General features: G+C 33.4%; 3 protein-coding genes across 3 annotated transcripts; 2 read left to right on the forward strand and 1 right to left on the reverse strand.

Moving 5' to 3' along the window:
* Positions 1-2012: 2012 nt before the first annotated feature.
* Positions 2013-4686, forward strand: LOTGIDRAFT_233853 (hypothetical protein; the record flags this gene model as incomplete). The annotated part of the gene is made up of 2 exons (XM_009060787.1): positions 2013-2187; positions 2782-4686. A coding segment is annotated over exon 2 (1899 nt), but the record flags the coding sequence as incomplete, so codon positions are not given.
* Positions 4687-14090: 9404 nt separating this feature from the next.
* LOTGIDRAFT_123399 (hypothetical protein) lies at positions 14091-16872 on the forward strand (the record flags this gene model as incomplete). The annotated part of the gene is made up of 5 exons (XM_009060788.1): positions 14091-14912; positions 15357-15453; positions 15760-15931; positions 16282-16475; positions 16640-16872. 5 exons carry the CDS (start codon positions 14091-14093, stop codon positions 16870-16872), a joined length of 1518 nt encoding a protein of 505 aa, XP_009059036.1.
* A 681-nt stretch (positions 16873-17553) lies between these two features.
* On the reverse strand, positions 17554-21782 carry LOTGIDRAFT_218054 (hypothetical protein). The gene is made up of 3 exons (XM_009060789.1): positions 21686-21782; positions 20468-20608; positions 17554-19893 (listed from the first exon to the last, which is right to left on the reverse strand). The coding sequence occupies exons 1-3, from the start codon at positions 21767-21769 to the stop codon at positions 19702-19704; spliced, it is 417 nt and encodes a 138-aa protein (XP_009059037.1). The 5' UTR covers positions 21770-21782; the 3' UTR covers positions 17554-19701.
* Between the last annotated feature and the right edge of the window lie 96 nt (positions 21783-21878).

Below are 21878 nucleotides of genomic sequence, written 5' to 3' on the forward strand. Positions count from 1 at the left end.
TGTCAATCTAGTCTTAAGAGATATTTCAATTAGATTTGAACTTTGCCTAAATAGAGGGCAAGGTCTTACCGTTGTTGATTCTTTGGGTAGCAAATTCCATTTTAATTTCATAACCTGCTCCAGTGGTATTACACTTATCTAAATGCAGGGTTTTCTTCTCAGCTTGTGTTTGTAGACTCTCTGTAACAAGGCAGGTCAGCAGGACTAAAACTGCACATGTTAATTTGTGCCAACCCATTTTCACCATTTTACTGTGCTTCAGTTTATTTTATTCTATTTTTATATTTCATTGTCATCAGTCAGGTTATTCTAAATATATACCTAAGTCTATATTTTCTATGTCACCATATTTACTCATACCTTCTATCTGAAATAAAAATTTTATCATCAATAAAATGGTATAACGGATTTTCAAATTCATACATTAAAGAAAATCAGAGAGTAGAATCAGTCATATTCTAGACAGCTCTATGCATAGTATTGTCCTTTGAAACATAAGCTTATTCATTCATTATCACATGATTTGGAGATTCACTGTCATTTTGGTACAAATATTTTAAGCACAATCAGTTAGACACAGTACTTTAGGCACATAGGCACAGCGTTATATAGGAACAGTGTTAGTGCTTGTATCACATAAGGATCTTCGCGATAAGTGACATCTTTAGTAGAATTGCAAGAACCACAGACGTCTGATTGTTAATTAGAATAGTGCAAATTGATGCTATCAGTGTACCCAATACACATAAAAAATTAAGTAACCATCAACTTGAATTCAAGACAAGGCCTATGATAGTAAACCTGCTAATTTTCATATATTTCTTCAGTAGACAACAAAGTATGCATTAAACTTAGTTCAGGCTGCCAAGCTAATGTTGTTGAGGCAGAAATAGGCAATCTTTTTAGCATTTTCTAAAAACAAGCACACTACATATTATCTTGTGCTTTCTAATGAATTATTTTTACCACTAACTGATTCAAGGGTTTGAAAAAAGCAAGGAGAGCTTTTAGTAATGCATCGTTGCATCTGTGTGTAACCTAGTGAAGTAACATTAAATTCCAATCAAGATAAAACAGTTTGAATCGTCAAGTCCAAGCAAAAGAATGCAGCAGTGCTGCCAGTTTGTTCTCCTTCCATTTATCCTTGCCTCATTTCCCCGTATGGCCACAAGACGAGACATTAAAACTTGGAGAGCATCACTACAGCAGTGCTGTGCACATTTCGTTACCGATCTCTCTATGTGCTAACCCAAACCAGTTAAGCAAATGAATCTGAATCACTATGACTACTGAATAGTTAACTCAAAATTGACCAGTACACAGCTCATTTGGGTTAAGGCCTACCGACTTAAGTGATGATTACAAACTGGCAAATATTAGCCGACTTAAATTGGCGACGGTTTACTAGCACAACTGCCAGATACCGGCTGATAAATTGGACAGAATGGGTGTCTTATGGTTGGTGCTCAAGGGTTTACTACTGTCTGTCAGGATCAAATTTAGTCAATGTTCCAATTTTGAGATTTGAGTCAGTTGGGTTCAGAATGGATGATAAAAACTGCTATATTATATTTTATGTTTGAACTTGTTTGGGTTATAGGTTTTTCGGACCAAACTTCCTATGAAAAGATAATTTTTCATGACAAATTAGGTAAGTCAGCCATCTGACAACGATCTAACGCTATGTGATGAAGTGAAAAGTACGTTTGGTAGAAAAAATTGTAAATATAACCTGAAATTCTCTACAAGAACTTCCATTGCTCATCAATAATAAAATTTCTTATATTTCATTGGCTAATTAGCCGGAAGTACTAAAATTCTTAATTGTAAATTCTGAAACGAATTGTCAAGAATCAATTCATTCAAAACAATTTAAAATTTGTTTCTTTTTAGGACATATTGTTTTTGAAATCATCATATTTTAAAGATAAAAAATACACATTTTAAATATCCGTGTTATTCTATAAATCGTGTGAATTTTTAAGCAGCCAATCAAATGGCATTGTGGGATACAATTTCCAAGATGGATAACTTCTAGGAATAGAAAAAAGAAAACAAATTATATTTTTGTTATAAATCAGTGAATGTCAAGCCGCTATCGGTGTCAGTTTGCGAATGAAATCCATAATGATGCTGCAAAGGCCCTGCATGGTTGATTTCTGTGTTTCTGAGATTCTGTAAATTTAGGTTGGTCAGGTCACTCTCACCTTTTCAGTTTTATTTTGATGATTTGATTTGGTCCACAAAATATTAATTATAAAAGACAAATACATTTGTAATGGTTTCATAAGTTACATAGAAGTAGTGAAAATTGAACTGAGAGCCTTCAATCTGATCCCAAAGCTTAAAGTGTACTAGCCCATTGCCTAGTCTACACGAGACTAGTCGGACAGCAAAACCAATACACAGTCTGAGTCACACACTGCAATTTGGTCTGTAATATCCAGTAAGTAACTGAGCCTACAATTTGCAAAACATGTAAGGGCTAAGACCAGACATTAATTGATTTAGATCTAGACTGGTAGATAAGGCCTACCTTGCATTTCCCAGGGAATGCTATTTTCAAGTGTGGCTAATGACTTGATAAGGCTACTGATTTTGACAAGAGAAAATAGGTAATAATTGCATCTTATGGTTATAGAATATAGGAAGTTGAGAATGATTCAACTAAAGTAGTAAAATATTAAATTTGAAATTTTATCCGCATTTTAATTTGGTCAGTCAAAGAACTGATTTGATTTTGTCTTGCACCAGTCTCAAAAGTTTTCATTTGCATTTCAGGATAATGGCTAACAAGCAGACTTCAGAGAAATGGGATAAGAAGAATAAAAAAGTTTCAAACAGTGGCAGCCAGTCTTTATCACTTCTTCAACAAGGCACAGAATTAGAGCATGTCAATGGTTATGATGATCCCAGCACCTCTCATACCAGCCCACGATGTTCGGAAACTCCGATATTAAACCAGATTACTGACGAAAATGGTGAAGTAGACGAATTTGTATTCAATCCAAATCAGAATGGTCTACATTTAGGACATAATGGTAAAAACGACCAAGGTGCTGTTCCTAAATCTTCATTGTTAAAAAACTTAAAGAAATTGAAAGTTGTAAATGGGACGACAAATGGAGAAACTTTCAAATCAAATATCGGGAAAAAAGGAAAGAAAACAAAACGTCATAATTCTGCTTGCTGTGATATTTTCTGTGGTCATCCTGAGGAATTGAAGGACGATTCACCGTATCCGAATCCAAATATAGACAATGATTCGGATGTTAATTTTGGGTGGAATGATGTTAATGGAGGTGGAATTCATGGATTTGTGAATCCTAATTTAGCCTTGAATCCAGACATTGAAAATGGAGTGGAAAGAAATTGTGTCTCTGTAGAAAATTTGAATGTGTCTGGTTCTGAGGACAGGTTAGAACGAAATGGACGAATGTCACGTGATGTTTCTGAGAGTAGTTTATCAGAGATGATAGATGAAGGTGCTGTTTGTGATTTTGACAGACTTCAACTTCCAGAGTTTGAGGAAATGTATGAAATAGATAACGTTGATATTGATAATGATAATGAATTTGATGAACTAGAATCACCAGATTTGTTATTGACTTATTCCCAAAATCTGGAAGTTGGTGAATCATCCAATTTGTTTAGAAAAGCCAGTAAATATGACCACTTTCCAAATTGTGTTAATAAATACGACCATTTTCCAAAATGTGTGAACGTTTATTCCCGACATAACCTAGAGACGTCTGGAGCTTCAGCTGAGTCTGTATCTAATTATCCTTTAAACTCGCGCAACGGAATTCCCCCAGTCACAGACAATTTAGAAGATGACTTTATTGACACTGATCTTCCGTCGAAAGCAAGTGGTCGGAATTCTTCAGAATCGTTTTCCGGAAGTGACGAGGAAGCTTCCAGGGAACAGTTTGAAGAAATAACATCAGATTTTTGTAATGATTTATCTGGTGCTAGGAATTCGCGATGTTTGTCAGTGTCGAGCGAGAATTCATCACCAGGCCCTGAAAATAATCTAATAAGTGTAAATTGTGGGAGTAACATTGACTTGAATAAAGACGATAGTTTATATCCAGTGGATAAATTACATCTGTTAAGTCATGATGACTGTGATAATAGTAGCCAGAGTGAAAATGGCGACAATTCAGAAGATATTTCCCGAGATTTACATTTGATAAATTTAGCAGAATTGTACTCTAGTGATACTGTAGCTGGTTTTTCGCATGGAGCGGTGGGGCATTTTAATCGCACATGTCTTAATGATGAACATGGAATGAATGCAAGTGGTGGTTCGTCTTCATGGGAGAAAGTATCGAACGCGGAATTTCCAGTGTGCCACTGTCTTGGTACGAATAGTTCATGTGTTTCTCATTCCTCCCGTTGGAATCGAGTAAATGACCTTAGTTCTATCGGTAGTAGAAACTCAAACTTTCAAAGTGATGAAAGCAATAAAAAACAGAAAATTTTTAATAAATTCCCTGTGTTAGGAAGTAGACAATCGTGTGGAAGCCAGGCGGCACAGACTCACGGAAGCTGTAATGGCAGATCATGTGATCAATCTGTTAATTTACAGTGTGTTTCAATGTCCAGTACAGACCAGTCTTCCTCTCATAGGCCACGACGATTATTTCTACATGCTAATTGTGAACATACTCCTTCTACTTCAGAGTAAGTTTAAAATGATTATTCATCAATGATATAGTGGTAGTAAAGCAGCGGTTTTTAACCTTTTTCTTTTCTATTATCCCTTTCAGGGTCCTTGATCGATTACATTTCCCCCCCTTCCCCTTTAAATTCTCAATATTTCATGATTTTCTTGCGATTTCCTTGCAATATTTTTCATATAACCCCACTGAACTCATGATGAATGGCATACCATTTGTCCTACCATTTTGTCTTATTCAAGCTGTGTGTATTCTATTTCTAGCTAACTAAATTGGTTCTTCATATAGTTGTAAATTAGCACAAATATCTGATGGAATGCAAAATTAGTCCCAAATCACTTCGTAAAATAGAAATTAGTTTGATTTGATTTTAAAAATGATATATGGTATTCTGCCTTTATAACAGTGTAATTCATGTTAAATAATTGTTTTACATATTAATTTACCATATTCCTTTGACTCTAATTTTACAAGGATAATTGTACAGCTTATACATGAGATTCTAGTCCAAAACATCTGCCTCTATTCCAGCCTCTGATGGATATTTGTCAGTTGTCAGCTATCAGGGGCTGGAATAGAGACAGATGTTTCGCTCTAATGAGATTCAGGCTTTTTACCATCAAAGCTCTATTGTTTCTAAACTTAAATTCTTATTGTGTGTTGTAGATGTGGTGTATCAGAACCACTGTATGAAGATTTTGAAGAATGTGTTGATAACGAGGATACAGGTGCCAGTAAAACAGGAGCTAGTGGTGGTAGTAGTACAGATATTTATCGAAACAACCTAGACTCAGACCTGAAACACGATGGTTATAAACAGTTATCAGTAAGCATTCACTCACATTTTATTGCTGAAGACTAACAACATGGATTCAAAATTATGATACAATGTCAACAGATAGTCCCCATTTAGCATTAAATGCATAAGTTATTGTCAGTGTTTATAACCCAAAAAATGGATCTAAAACTACGGACTTGACTCAAGTTTGCATTATCACTTGACTTGATCGTTGTTAAAGGGACAGGTTTGCCATCCGTGTGACCAAATTTTTTAGCTAAACTAATCAGTAATATTACTGACAGCTCACTGTTGAAGTTTGAGCTTTAAATCCATGTGTGTCCAGAATTATCTGCGATTACTCCTCTTTTCTTTATACTCAACATAAAACAGATATATAGGAATAGAAAGTGAAATTTCTAGTTTGAGGTATTTTTGAATGAAGACTATTTACTTATATTCAAGACCCAAATAAACCCCCGAAAATGGCAAACCATGGCCCTTTAAATGCCACAGAATAAGCTTACACAATGGAATCTGTCAAATATCAGGTAGCTTCCACTTTATAATTGCCGAATGTCATGTGAGGTATTTTATTTTTTATGTTCCTTTCTAACAACTGATGTGTATCTTTTAGAAGAAATCGTGTAGATTACGACCTAGTAAGTTGACAGGATGTTTAGCTGAGAAGGTCATGATATGGAGTGAATACGAAGCTAATATCCAGCAGGTTCAACAGATAGGTACTTCAGCTTGTGGACCAACAGCTGTTATTAATGTTTTAGTAAGTATAACAGAAATAATTGACATACCTGAATAAAAGGTGTGATAAGCCATGTATATTGTCCAGTGCAGTGTACAGTACAGGATACACAAGAAGCCTGGACATCTATTGCTGTCAGATTGTGACAAAACTTCCCTTGTTACATGTTGCAAGGCTTTGTCCATCTTAATTAGTCCAATCTGGAGCTGAAAATGGGGACATAAAATAACATTCTGTTTCTTATATTTGAATATTTACTCATGAATTAAAGGGTTTATGTGTATATTTTATATATTTGGTAGATAGTGTTAGACAGTTAAGTTGTGTTATGTTATTGAATCTAATGATAATGTAGTTGTTTATATATTTTGTAGAAAGCGTTAGATAGTAAAGTTGTGTTATGTTTTTGAATCTAATGATAATGTAGTTGTTTATATATTTTGTAGAAAGCGTTAGATAGTAAAGTTGATAAGGATGAAGTCAGTAGAGTGATCAGAGCCAAGTTAAGAATGGAAGAAGCTCCTATTCCTCTCTATCTATTCTCTAGAGCTGTGGCAGGTTGGTTTATTTCTTATTTCTATATTACAAGAAGAAATTTTATAGTTTTATACACTATAGTTGTGAACACTATAGAGACTACAGTTTTCATCTGATTTTAATGAAATCTGGTGTGATCATCTATTACAATGAGATCTTGGTCAAGTTTGAATTTGACGATTTTTCAATGAATGGAATTTGAGTTATTGCTTTTGACTTAATAAAAATGCATCAATATTTGTTGGCAGTTTATGTCCAAATTTCATGAAATTTAGTGTGTTTGATTAAATCAACAATATCTTGTACAAATTAGATTTTTGGTGTGATTTGACATAGAAATTTAGTATCGTGTTTAATATATCAGACACCTTTACATTGGTTGGTATTTTAGACAATTTGTCTTATTAAACCACAAAACCACAAATTATACACTGAATTGATCTCTCTGAGGAACAATCAGTTGAAAGTCATTCTTATTCTGAAAATTGTCATGAATTCTAATATTATTTTGTCAATATTTTTATCATGTAGGAACAGAAGCTAGTGACCTACTACAAGGTGTAGAAACTCTCACTCATGGCAAATTAAAGGGTAGATTTTTTAAATTCTGGCCACCAAGAGAAGTTCATTTAGTCAAATGGTTAGGATACTGGATGAAAAAAGGTAAAGAAAATTTATTTGTCTGGGACTTTGTGATAAAAGTTTGATTATGTATGATAATTATAAATATGATAAAATAAGATAAAGCAAAACCAAAACGGGAAGGAGATATGTATGTAGCTTCAAAGTAGCATGTGTTCAATCAGTCAATGATAATTATCAAGAGAACAAGGACTTGGTATAAAGGATTTATGAGATAAAACCTTAGTATTCTTGTAGAACCACAGGCTGGTTCAGGACCTCAAGTTTTATTTATGCAAATAATAGATGTCATTTTAGTATTTTACCTGGAGGTGCTTCATTTCTTCCAAAGGATCCTCCTAAGTTCTTATTCATGTAAAAGTTAGATGTTTTCTATTTCTTTACTGTTTCAGCAGTAGAATATCTTTTATCTTAATGAATCTTGAGACAGCTGTACTGTTAGCTATCTTACTCTCATTTTTTCCACTCCCTCCAAAATATGCATGTTTCTTTTTCTATTTATCAGTTTGACATAAAAATATATTTGATCTGAATGAATGTTGTAGGTGCTGTACCATTAGCTACGTTAAACTTACAGTTAGCAGTGCCAGCAGATCAACAGATACCTGACGCCTGGCATCATCAGATGATCTATGGAGTCAGCTCAAAGGGTAAGTTTCATTTCAGTTCTTTTTTGTATCAAGGGATGAAAGCCAACACTGGGTCAACTCTCGGAGGCACAGGCACAGTGACACATTTTGTACTTAAAGATCTGTAACATTTGTAAATGGAAAAAGGCAGGTCAATAGACCTCTCGTTCTTGTGACACTGAAACTGAGACTCATATAACACAAATTACGTCATCCATTGATAATATGGTGAGGGGATATATGAAGAAACAGCCTATGTGATGTCACAAAGCAACAGCCAGAAAGAAGCTGAAAACTGCCCTTTCTCAATTTGTGATGGTAAACTTCATCTGAAAGTATCATTAAGTAGCTAAATCAATATCAAATTGAACTAATTATTATTAGTTTTTGAGATTGGAGAAAAAGGCGTTAAAGCCGCCACAGTGGTGATTTTACTGCAATGACACCATGTTTGTTTGCATTATGAGCCTCGGTCTTGATCCAATATGGCTGATGCATGAATAAGGTCTACAATCAAATAATTGTTTGGTTTCCCTTGTTCAATGTGAAGTGTGAAATAGTCAGTCACTCAGTCTTCATTAGCCTCATTTAATTGATTGAGTTTACTGTTTATTATTATAGATGTGTATCTTACCAACCCTCAAGAGAGAGTGTCAGAGAAAATCGTAATGGAACAATTAACCAGTGATTCTGTATTATTAGTCAACAGAAAGGATATAGTCAGCCGATTCCAGGATAATTCCGATCTACGAGAATTATTGGTCCAATCAGATGATCGATGGTGTACCATGAATATTTTAGGTATTTTTTACCACATTCTGGATTCTCTTATCATCATTATTTTGAAAGAAACTATAAAGGACAAAACTACAATTACAAAAGCAGTAAAACTATTTAAACTTATTTACATAACTGTAGTACCTGTGTACTCATCTTATTTTGTCCAGCTGTAAGTGCCACATGTTGCATTTCATTTCAATTGAAAAGGTGTGGAGGAACAGATTCTGAAACAATGTTTTATTGATTGTCAAACACTTATTATTATTGTTATTTTTTCCAGGTCAAGTTGTGAATGTTTTACGAGAGGAAAGCTTAGTAAAACCAGGATACAGAACACAGTTAACTTCTCATGTTAAAATACCAGCCGTTTACGAGACTGGAGTTACCTTGTTTGTACATTCTAACACAGATACATGGACAGAACTACAGTCAGTTGGAGAACTTCCTTATAAATCTACCCTATCATCTTGAATAGAGATCATCAATGTCTACTTTTGGGTTTTGTTATAGTCACATAGTCATAGCCATTGTGGGTTTCCTGTTTGTCACAATTCTCCCGAAATTCCTGTTTAATCTATATGTTATGATCTACCCTATTATTTTAAATACAGATCATCATCAGGCATTAAGTGGCCCATAGCGATCACTAGTTCATGTATGGTTGCGATTGAAAATAGCGAAAAAAAGGCAATTTGTGGAATGATGAAACCAAATAGACTGTTATAGTTCTCTACTTTTGGTTTTGCTATCTCCCATTTTGTCATTCTTATCAAGAAAAAGTTCCTACATGATATGCTTTGATTATTTTTTTTAAAAAACTGCGGTTTAAAACCTTAGGTTAGGTTAGGACGGTGTCGAAATTGATAGAAAAAAAGATTGTACACAAAATTGTAAGCTTTTTTTATTCATATTGTTTGGACACAATTGTATGAAAGCTAGCTTCAATGTTATTGCCTCAATGTGCTTGTAGTTTCCTTCACAATTACTAAAATGGTGGAGAAAAGTAGGACATGAAACTCCATTCATTTCATTTTTACAATTACTACAAATTTATTTAGGTTAGGATGGTGATGATTTATTCAGAAAAAAAGATAGTAAGCTTTATTTAATGATATTGTTTGGACACAATTGTATGAAAGCTAGCTTCAATGTTATTGCCTCAATGTACATGTGAATCCTATGGACCTTTTGGTTCCTATTCTTTCACAATTACTAAAATTTATTTCAATATATATCTATCTAGGTATCATCTTGATAAAAACTCGCTCAGATTAACTCATACATATATTTGAAATGTGAAATTTGGAACGAGGGGGAATTAAGGGTGAATTTGTGATAGGGGGAAATTGAGCAACAGTTCTAAAAAAAAAATCAATGATCTTCAGAATGACTCCTGAGCTGATATTTTCAGCCTGTAGCAAAGCACCAGTTCATGTGGCTTGACAAAGAGATCAAAACTATCTACTATACTAAATTTGAGCACAAAACTTGCAAACTTCTTATCTCATGGGTGTGCATTTAGCACCATAACAGGAAAATTTTGATTTCACCCTTGATCTGAATTATGGTTACTGTCTAAACAAAAAATTTTTGAACATCTAGATGCTGTCACTTTGGACTGTTTGTCATCAAATAAATTGTTACCTGCATATATGAAAATTAATGCTTGTGGGATTGTTTAAGATATTAGAGCAGTAGTGAAATAGTGCAATTACTGATAGATAGACTAAGGTATGATATGAGAACAATTCTAGAGCCATGGCATGCAAATAACTTTTTTATAGGATTGGAGAAGGAGGCTCTATAGACGTCAAGGTGGTGATTTTACTGCAGTGACACGATGTTACCTTTGATTTTTTGCGTTATGAGCCTTGTTCTTGATCCAATATGGCTCACGCATGATTAAGGTCTATTATAAACATTGTCACATGCAACTATCACTTATTATCTTATGATATAAGTAAATGTTATCATAGGTTTAAAACTTATTCTTCATAGAGCATCAAACATTGCCTAGTTTTTTCTTTCTATTAAGTGGGTTTATTGTACTGTCGTCTGTCTATGGGTTTTGTGTTTTGTGAATTATAGTACTGATAGGTAGGCCCTATATGTCAGTTTTCACCCATACGAAACTATGTATGGTTCTTACAAGGAAATAACACAAGCGAACATAGTTCACAACCATTTTGAAACTGTTTTTCGAATTAAAAAGTAAACTTTATAAAAAGGCTATAATATAAAGCCATTTCTAAACCTTTAAATGTGATTTGAAGGCAGAGTTCAAATATTATAACCTTTATCAAAATCGACTTATTGATTCGAAGAAGAGATTCAAAATAGCTGTGAACTACTTTCATGTGTGTTATTTGTTATTTCCATATAAGAACCATACATAGTTTGGTACGAGGCTTTCACCATGTTAATGTATATTTTGTTTATGTATGTATATAAAACTGTACAGTATATAAATATATACCAATAAAAACAACATAATTTCAATAGTTCTTATTATTTTACTATGATTAACATCCTAACTCTTTTCACTCTTGCTTAGTTGCCCCTATAGAATTCAACTTTAACGAAACTAGTCGGGCAGTAGGCTACACACCAGATTAAGGGTGTCCTAAAGGAAAGTTCTCCTAGTGTTCTTACTAAGATAAGCTAATGAAGATGGGCAATGCCGTGGAGCCAGGGGAAATTTTGCTAAAACAGCAACATTAGCCTACTTTCAATTTCCAACTGTAAAGGGATCTTTATCATTCAGAGCCTGGAGCACACTGGGCCATGATGAGTGAAAGAGTACAGAATGAAAATAGTATCATGAATGGATAACATAAATAATATAATGCCCACCCCTTTTTACCTACAACAAATCTGGAAAATCTCTGTCACTATTAATAATACACATCTGTAAATAAAACTTACAGTGTCTGGACAAAAAAATAAAGAGGTTGACTTAACACAGACACCACATGATTGAACTTATTTGCATATGTAAACTTTGTATTATGTAGCCTATCTCTCTTATATAGGCTTGTCCTTCTCTTTTACTTTATATCATTTTTGAATTAATCAATATTTAAATTTGTTATATTTGTTCCTTTGATATTGAGTCTAAATTAACAGGTTGATAGACTGAAGACAATTTGGATGCCTTTTGAGTCAGTGATTGATGATAAGCACTCATCGCCATCGGGGTACAAAACTGCATTTTATATCCGCAAATTTACGGTAATGAAATCCATATATAAATTGAATGAATGACATTTGCATCGATTAACATTCTCAAACTGAGCTTTCTTGAAAATAGAAGGGGATAGATCGAAATTTGTATCCAATACGATGTTTAATTAATTAACTCTTGATACTGTATTTGTGTTCTGAAGTAAAAAGGGAGATAACTAACTAGTATCACGTGATATTTGTTATTGAAGAGTGACTTGATGACAGTTTGCTGTCACATACGGGAAATATTTACTTAAAAAACAACTGGACCGGTCACACAATGTCGTCAAAATATATTTAGACGGGATAAGGTTTGTTTTGGGTTTATAAACTGTACATTTATACTGTAAGTTTTAATTCAAACTATGTTCATACAACTTATTTGAATTAGAAAAACTTCAGACTAAACACATGGAAATATAGGACACGCCCTCTTTTAGAAAATTACATGTATCACAATCTTGGTCTACTATCATGTCATTCAAGCCTGTATAATAAATGGTCAATGACTGTTTATCAGGCCAAGGCCATGAACTAACCATTCTTGGTTCATCTCAAAGTGAAATGATGATAGGAGGCCTTTATCATATGTTAATGATTTCACAGAGGGATAGCTATAAGTTAACATGTTTGTAAGCCTTCCTTAATCACACTCACAGGCCCTTGAAGTCCTGTCAATATTAATAAAATATGGGTAATGTGGAGAAAATACTGTCAACTTCTCTTTTTTTCATATACGTTGATACTATTTTCTCCACATTGCCCATATTTTATTGATATTGACAGAACTTCCAAGGGCCTGTACCTTTATAAAACTGTTTCCTCTTAGACCTGCCCCCTAATGTCAACGGTTTCATAGAATGCCACTGTGAAGAAGTTGCTAATGTTAAGATTTCTTCTGTGTGGTCTCAAGTTGTCAAAATGTTTGTTCATGTAGGCCCACTATAATTATCAGAGCAAGCACAGATTAACCTAGTTTAAACTTTTATGATTTGCCTAAGGCATATCCTGTTTGAAAAATTTAAACATAAGTTTTTCAGATGAATTTAAAAACGTAAGGACTAGCCTATACTAGTTATAGGCGGTTTGGAATTGCTGCATATATGATTATGCCAAGCCAGCCCAATGATGGCATTGATCCCCTAATACCTATCCTTTCCTGTGTCTGGCTATATGAACTCTTTCCTGTGTCTGGCTATATGAACTCTTTCCTGTGTCTGGCTATATGAACTCTTTCCTGTGTCTGGCTATATGAACTCTTTCCTGTGTCTGGCTATATGAACTCTTTCATGTGTCTGGCTATATGAACTCTTTCCCATGTCTGGCTATATGAACTCTTTCCGTGTCTGGCTATATGAACTCTTTCCCATGTCTGGCTATATGAACTCTTTCCCATGTCTGGCTATATGAACTCTTTCCCGTGTCTGGCTATTTGAACCCTTTCACGTGTCTGGCTATATGAACTCTTTCCCATGTGTCTTGCTATATGAACTCTTTCCGTGTCTGGCTATATGAACTCTTCCCGTGTCTGGCTATATGAACTCTTTCCCATGTGTCTTGCTATATGAACTCTTTCCTGTGTCTGGCTATATGAACTCTTTCCCATGTCCGGCTATATGTTCATTAGCTGCTACCAATGTTTCGCCAAAATGTTGTTTTTGATTTCAGGTTTCGTTTTGCGGTTCGTTATGGTTTATTTATCTAACATGATTTTATATTGAATATTTTAGGAGAAGATACTGATCTGGTGGATGGCAAGGAAATTGAGCATCGTGTCTGAAAACTTGCCCAAATGAACAGAAACGGATAAATAAAGTGCTAAAAATGTTTTGAGAGAAAATTTCTGTAATTAAAGTACGGTACCTAGCTTTAAATAGTTGGAGTAAATCTCTGAAAATGGCGAAGAAAAAAAATGGATGAACTTCAGATGGCAAATAATAAAAACTGATAAATATTGTTTATTTAAGCTAAATAAAAGGGCTATGCTGGGATTGATTTGAGAAATTTTCTTTAACAGAGTGCCCTTTTGGAAATAGTTTGAGAAATCTCTGAAAATGTCGAAGAAAATCTCCATTTCAGCCGAGGTGTGTTATGGCTCCATGTCATTCTTCATTACCATAATTCATAATATTTTTCTTCTATACCATGTTGATATCTTCGTGTCCGTGTATCGAATCGACAAAACCTCCTTCTGGATTGGCGAAACAGTATTTTTAATCTGGAATTCCTGTAATGATCCAATATTTGGATGGATGAGTGACAGCAAGTATTTAAAATCATCTCAAAATGGATCTGATATAGTATTAAAAAGAATAGACTTTTTACAAAAATTTGGTCCACTATTTTCGTTATCTTTTCTTGGATTTTGGATATCGTGGACGTATCCATGGTTACAATTTGTGGTGTGTTTGTGCCTTTATGATGGTTTTCTGACTTTAATCGATCTCCACCATTCTGCTCTTTTGGCAGATTTGGCTGTTTCTGGAGAAATTCGAACCAAATTAAATTCAAAGTGCTCAATTTTTGCCGCATTCGGCTCCTTATCTGTGTTTTTATCCTATGCTGTTTGGGACAAAGAACATTTACACTCGTTCCGTGTATTTTGTGGTGCATTGACGATAATTTCATTTCTAGGATTCTGGTGCATGTCGTCCATTTTAAAATCACATTACAACCAATCAAAAACTAACAACGGAAACTTGAATTCAAATCAGAATAATTTAGATTTAAAACAGAGTTCTGGTTTTCACAATTTGGAAATAAGTTCTTATGAAGACAAGGAGAGGATTTCGCAAGAAACTTCATTTAAATCCTATATTTTTCAACTTTTTAGACACAAAAATTTTCTATTATTTTCTATGATGAACCTAATTCAGGTGGGTATTTCTTATGATTTCGGTTGGTTTAATATTCAGAAGTAAAAGATCAGTTCTATATTGAATTTCCATTCTGAAAAGCAATAAGCTTATAGGTTTATTTGAGGCCGGCGCAGAGCACTATATAAGCTTATAAAACTTGATATAGTAATACTGTCATAGTCCAATACTACTAAGCTTATTTATGATAGGAAAGTTCAAAAATCTTTTTTTTCTCAAAACAACGTGATTTCTAAATTGATATTGGGCTTGTCCAAGATAAAAGATGTCTCAATGTTATATAATGTGTTCTCAATCAAGTCTAATTTTTCACCCACTATATTAAATATTTTATTATTATTATTATTATTACTTCTAAGTCTAAAATAATGAGCAAGTTGTGGAATTTTGACAATGCATTTTAACATCAGATTCAGTTCAAAGTATTTCTATTTATAATTTCAGGTATTCCACTGCCATTTTAACAGTAATTTTTTCCCTCTATTCTTGGAGAATTTACTAGGAGAAACAGTCAGTCCCTTATATGGTTCCTTATTAATAGGTAAATTATCAATTCTTTATCAACTATTACTTAGATAGAAACATAGTGCCTCTTGCTTGTTAAATGAGCCTAAAAATCTGATACCTAGGCTACTACACATGGCTCTTTTCACATCGGTACCAGAGTGACCTAGTGTGAAGTAGAAATATCAATTCTTTATCTATTACTCAAATAGAAACATATTGCCTCTTGCAAATCTGTCCTTTTAAAAAGGCTTCAGTTCGCAGATTTGATGATATGGTTTATATATATATTGAAATATATTTTTATACAATTGATGTAAAATGAAATTTTGTATATTTCCAGGTTTATCTTTCGTAGCTCCACACATCAATAACCTGTATTTCCTGTCTCTATGTCGAAGATATGGGGTGTATAGAGTTATATATATTTTATTTACTATTAAATTATTGTTGAGTTTATTTATGTTCATGGCTGGACCATCGTATCTATGGTTACTATGTATATTTATAGCCAGGTAGGATTTCAGTCTTTAAAGATTTTTTCCTTGGCAGCAGAACGGTGCGAAGGAGGCTGTCATGGACAAAGATGTCAAATGAACAATAGTCTAAGGGTTCGTTAGTCTTTTTCATGTCATGTCAGGTGGTGGCTATCTAGAGAGAAAATTGTGTTTTTTTTTGCAATGTCTCTTTTGTAAGTCATTTGAAAATAATATAAAAACAGAAATAATCGTTATGCTTATGCGCCATCATAATTTCCAAACAATGTAATATTGTTAACTGACAATAGAGTTCAAGCTGGATTTTTCTTTCCACAGAATATTTTTGAAGCTCCTCGTTATAAAATTACGTATTTTCTATATTTCAGTAATAGAGTGTTCACAGAAGGAACATGTAAGTTATTGAATCTGGTTATTAGTGACCTGGTTGATGAAGACTATGTTATTAATCACAGACATCAAGCCGTCTCAGCATTAATATTTGGTACTGCTGCCTTATTCTCCAAACCTGGACAGACTCTAGCACCCTTGATTGGAACTTGGATATTAGCCTATACAACTGGTAGGTTTTAATATTTCTTTTTAGTTCCAGTACCAAATCCTTATTTTAATGATTTTTCTGTGTTATGAACTTATGTTTTGATAACAGAAGAAAAAATTGCCTAATGAAGTTTGTAATACCTTAACTTTGTGAAGATGTTCAGAATCTGTTGTGTTTATTTACAGGTCACGATGTATTCCAAACAGCCAATGAAGTTGGAAGTATAAAATTTGATGTGAAGAAACTAGATCTAACCAGTCGAGAAATGTATAAAAATGGATGTTTTAACTTATTGATATATATACCGGTAGTTTGTGCCTTGTGTCAGTTAGCAGTCTGGACACAGTTTACTCTTCATGGACGTCGTTTACGATACATTAAATCACAACGAGAAGGCTCGGCCAAAACATTTGTTTAAATCATGGTATTTGATGAAATATATTGTACTATATACCACAAAGAACTAGGGCATTCTCACCTATTTATAACACTGGATCCCAAAGTTTATTCTACATGGATATAGTTTACGTTATTTAAAATTGAGAACATTTGTTTAAATCATTGTATTTGATGAAATATATTTGTATCAAATTTCACGAAGAGGAAGGGAATGCCCTTTAATAATACTTCATCAAGTTATTTCAAATTTTCAGAAGACAAAGAAAAGTTTTTGTTTAAGTTAATCATTAAAAATATCAAAAAATAAATCAACACCCAAATTAGCAAATCAAATATTTGACAATCAAATTTGGAAGATCTAAACAGAATAGAACTCCAAGCTGAGCTCACAAATGAAATCAAATCTTGGCTCCACTGTTAAATAATTTACTGAATATTATGACTGGTAAATTTTGTCAAAACTTTTTTTCTTTTATAAAGAAACTATTACAAACATAACATTGAAAACGGACAATGATAGATGTTATTGAGCTCTACCAGTTGGTACAGCAAATGTATCAGACTACAGTATACTGTATATCCGTTTATACCAAAATCCCCTTCTATATCTCGTGCACAGAAAACTACATATAAAAACCACATAAAGAGTTATTATGAAGTCTAAATCCATATAGCCGAGGCCTGTTTCATGTAAACTTATAAAAGACAAGATAAAAATTCTAAAAATAAACAACATTTTGATTGGTTGATTTTATTAAATTTAAAATGGATTTTAGTGATTGACAAATACATGACTCGAGTGAAAAATTAATCCAAACTTATGTTTTTTGTGTTCAGGCTTGTTTCCCAATCTCCCCAGAATCTTGTCAAAATAGGAAATTTAATTTTGGAGAACGAAAATGAAAGACCCAACCGCCAATAATCAAGAGCCTTAAAATAGTCTATCATATCTTCATAATGTCAAGCTATTACGAACTTTGCATTATACCTTGACTGCAATAGTCACATTTTTGTGTCATGGAAAGCAGCAATTTGATTGGATTGTACGATAGTTTATTTCAGCCAATCAGAGCTCTCAACATAAAGTCTGTAACTAATAAGCCCCATAGTTTACAACTATAGTTTACTTTGTATTGAGGGCTCTAATTGGTTATGTTCACTGGGGTAAAATCCAATCAAATAGTGGCATTACAAACTTTCATGATACATGAAAAGTGGCTTTTGCAGGTATGGTTTAAGACGAGGTTCCTAATAGCTAGACATTGTGAAGATGATCTATCAAAGCTGTTACAGTTGAAAAGCATAACAGTTGTACTTGATAGCAACTTCAAAATGAAGAAAATCATGACAAATTATGAAATGCTTATTGAAAAATTTATATTTTTATTGAATTTTCATGTAAGTTTATGAGTTTATATTTATGAACAGAATCTAGAATGACCATAATAAACCAAAGGATATATTTATCTATTAATTTATATACCACCAGTGTTTTCTTCTCTATATTTATTTAGTACCATCTTTACAGACAATCTGGAGATGCCTGTTAAAGCATCAGCAAGTTACTAAGAACTAGACATGGTGTAATCCGAGGCTGAAACATTTGCCTCTATTCATAGTGTAGAAAAATCCTAATAAAACAGGGCTTAATTTTTTGGACCCTACTCCAGTCGAGAGAGAGACATTTTGGACTTGCTAGTCTAAAAGCTGCGGGGAGATGAGTAGTGTGCGGGGTCTGGCATGCTCGTTCTTCAAGATGACTGAACTCTTCAACTGAGTTTTTCAACCCAACATCCGCTGCAAATTCTGAAAAAGGTGGAATTAGCCTACTGTTTTCGATGTCCAAAGATCTTTAACCAGCACAGCACCAACACAATCTTTGATTTATTTCTTCCCATAGGAACAACAAGATGCCTTTTCCATGTCCACCAATAACATAAGAATAACAAAAATAAACATTCTGGAACTTTGGTATAAATTGTCTTGATTAGTGGGCCTTCATATTCTACCCAAAGTCAAACTAAACAAGTTTTGTTTTTTTTCTACCCTAAAGTAGACTTTGTAGCTTGTTTGAAAAGATCCCCTGATGTGTATTGTTGAAATGTCTGTATCCAAGACAAAAATGTTGACTTCATGACTTCACTCAATGGGTTAAAAATCCAAGCAATGTGTCAAAAGAAAAAAAAAACAAGTATATCAATCAGCCAATAAAAATTTATATCTTGATGAAATTAATCATTTATAACCCAAAATAAATACAATATAACTCATAATACATGTATATAGTATAACCTTGTTCTCTTTGACAGTAATTGTCCTTATCAAAATTACTAGTGATGAAAATTCTAACCCATCCTCTAGAAATTATCATGCAAATCTTACCTCCCTAGTTTCCATTCCTGGAGTATTTGTATTCCCTTAAATAGACCCAAACAGCTTCATCTACTCCAGCCACTTCCAGCTATTTTGAAAGTCGTCTGTTGGAGAAGAGAAAGAAATACTAAGCCCTGTTTTATGGGGATTTTCCAGTTTCTACACTTTCAAATGTTATTTCATATAAACAATTTATTTATTAGGTCAGATTTTTTGTCCAAGGGTACAAAAAGATAGCTCAAGGTTGAAAATGATGGGATTGGCATAGCCATAATATGCTATAACAGTCTACATATTCTCGAAACGAGCTTAACTTCTAACACTTTTTCTAGGATATCCTGGTGCTAAGGTTGTTTTAAGAATATGTAACCTGAATGCATGCATGGCTAGAGTAACACTTCTTTTCTTATAACAGAAAGAGTCAATACACACACCAACATCAATTACTTCATTGCTGATCTAATCATTAAATATATTAACTTTTCTTGATGGATTCGGTAAGTTTTTTGATAAAATTGGGGAATAAGTCAATATGATTATCAACACATTTTACGACACATTTCTCTAGACCGGCTTTATGTTTATGTAATTCTGTCTCGGAAGGGTTGGGACCAATCTGATCTTTGGTTCTATCCTGACAATCTCTCACACATCTCTGTAACCTGTCCTGAAATATTACAAACAAATTTAAATCAAACATTTAGTGTAATAAATTAGAAAAGAAAAATGCACCGAAGTCTTCATTGGACTTTCAAGCAGAGGAATTTAAATTAAACGTGTAATAAATTTTAAGATTTTCTACCACACTGTTTATGAAATATTTTACAATCTGAAGTACCATCATACGAGAGATACAAGATTATTGTCAGCGTAGGGAGAATGACTGCAGTAGATGGGAGGAAGTACCATACTAATATACAAGGGTAGGCTGGAAACGGTTTTGTACCATGTGAACATAAATCATTGATCTCATTGAAATCATGATAAGCAACAATATTTGACACCTGTCACATTTTAATTCCACACATAATTTCAATCTTTACAAAAGCTGAGGTTAAATCGAAAAATTTCCAGATATATCTTTTGAGGCTACTCTTTCATCATATTTCAAAACTTTTTTCACTTTCAAATTTGTGAAAATCTTTCTCTATCTTCAGTTGCGAATTGGTTGTACCTGTATATGCTCAATGTTTCATATTGGCCTTTAACACTTAAAATACACTTATAATATCAAGCCTCACCTCAAACATCTGTAATTCATTCTGTATAAAAGTCTGTGTATTACTGAGTTTACTAGAACATCTTTCCATACAGCCTTGTACCTCTTCTATATTTAAACTTTGATTTTTACAACAATCTAAACTACAGTTCAGCATTTCAATCTAATAATTAAAAAAAACATAAAATAACAATTAAAATTTTCCAGAAAATAAAATAAATATTTCTAATTCAAGGTTAAAATAAATAGTAAAATAGTTTCACTCTATCCCAACCTTAATAAAATGTTCGATGAATCATGTTGATCTTGACAAGATCGACATTTTTATCAGACTAACTCAAAACGTTAAAAAAAATCAAATCATGTCATGACAGAGAAGACATGGATATTAGGATGATATTGGCATTTATTTCAGATGTGGATGTGTTTGATAAAGATGACGACATGACACTTATGTCGTATGACATAGTAAAGAAGATGACAATGACATCAGTTGACATTGTGAGAATGACATTGTGAGCAGATACCATGACATAGATTTCAAATGTGACTGTGTTAAAAAAAGATGATGTCAGATGATATAGTAAGGAAGATGACAGTGACATCAGTTGACAATGTGAGAATGACAATGATGTCAATTGACATTGCGATAAAGATGATGACATGACAGTTACTGTATGTCAGATGACATGGTGATAGAGATGATGACATGACAGTTATGTCAGTTAATATTTTGATGAAGATGATGACATGACACTTATGTCAGATGACATTGTGATAAATATGACATGACAGTTACCAATGTCAGATGACAGTGTGATAATGATGGCCCAGATGACATGGATGATCTAAATATGACATTGTGAGAAAGATGATGACATGACAGGTGACATCGTTATGAATATGATATGAGGAAAATATTGCTCTGAATATTAATGACCTTGTGGCTTGTCAGTTGACTTAATAATAAAGATGACATGACATGTGATAAAAATCGTGACACGACAAAAATGGCATTGCAATAAAGATGACAAGAACGTCAAAGTAATAAAAAAGACTTAGAAAGCACTTGAAAGAAAATTCACAGAAAATGGAATAAAGGCACGATAGACATGTCATTGTCAGATAATGATGACAGAGGTCATATTCTGAGGACAACATCTATGGAGATACGGTAAGTTTCCCCCAGGTCAATGACTAAAAATATGTTCTTTCAATGTTATAGAACATTTATCCGCACCTGCACTTTCCGTAAACAATCTTTGTCCAATGTATTCCACATGGAATTGACAGCTTTTTGAACACGTGCTTGTGCGTCGTCCATTTTGAATGTTTACATGTTATGAAGTGAATTTGTTCTCAAATCTAATTGGATAAAATGATAATTTGATTTTCTCGAACTTCATGATAAAAAATCCATTCTTTCACAGATA

Source organism: Lottia gigantea, assembly GCF_000327385.1.
Source record: "Lottia gigantea unplaced genomic scaffold LOTGIsca_44, whole genome shotgun sequence".
Classification (NCBI taxonomy): Eukaryota; Metazoa; Mollusca; class Gastropoda; family Lottiidae; genus Lottia; species Lottia gigantea.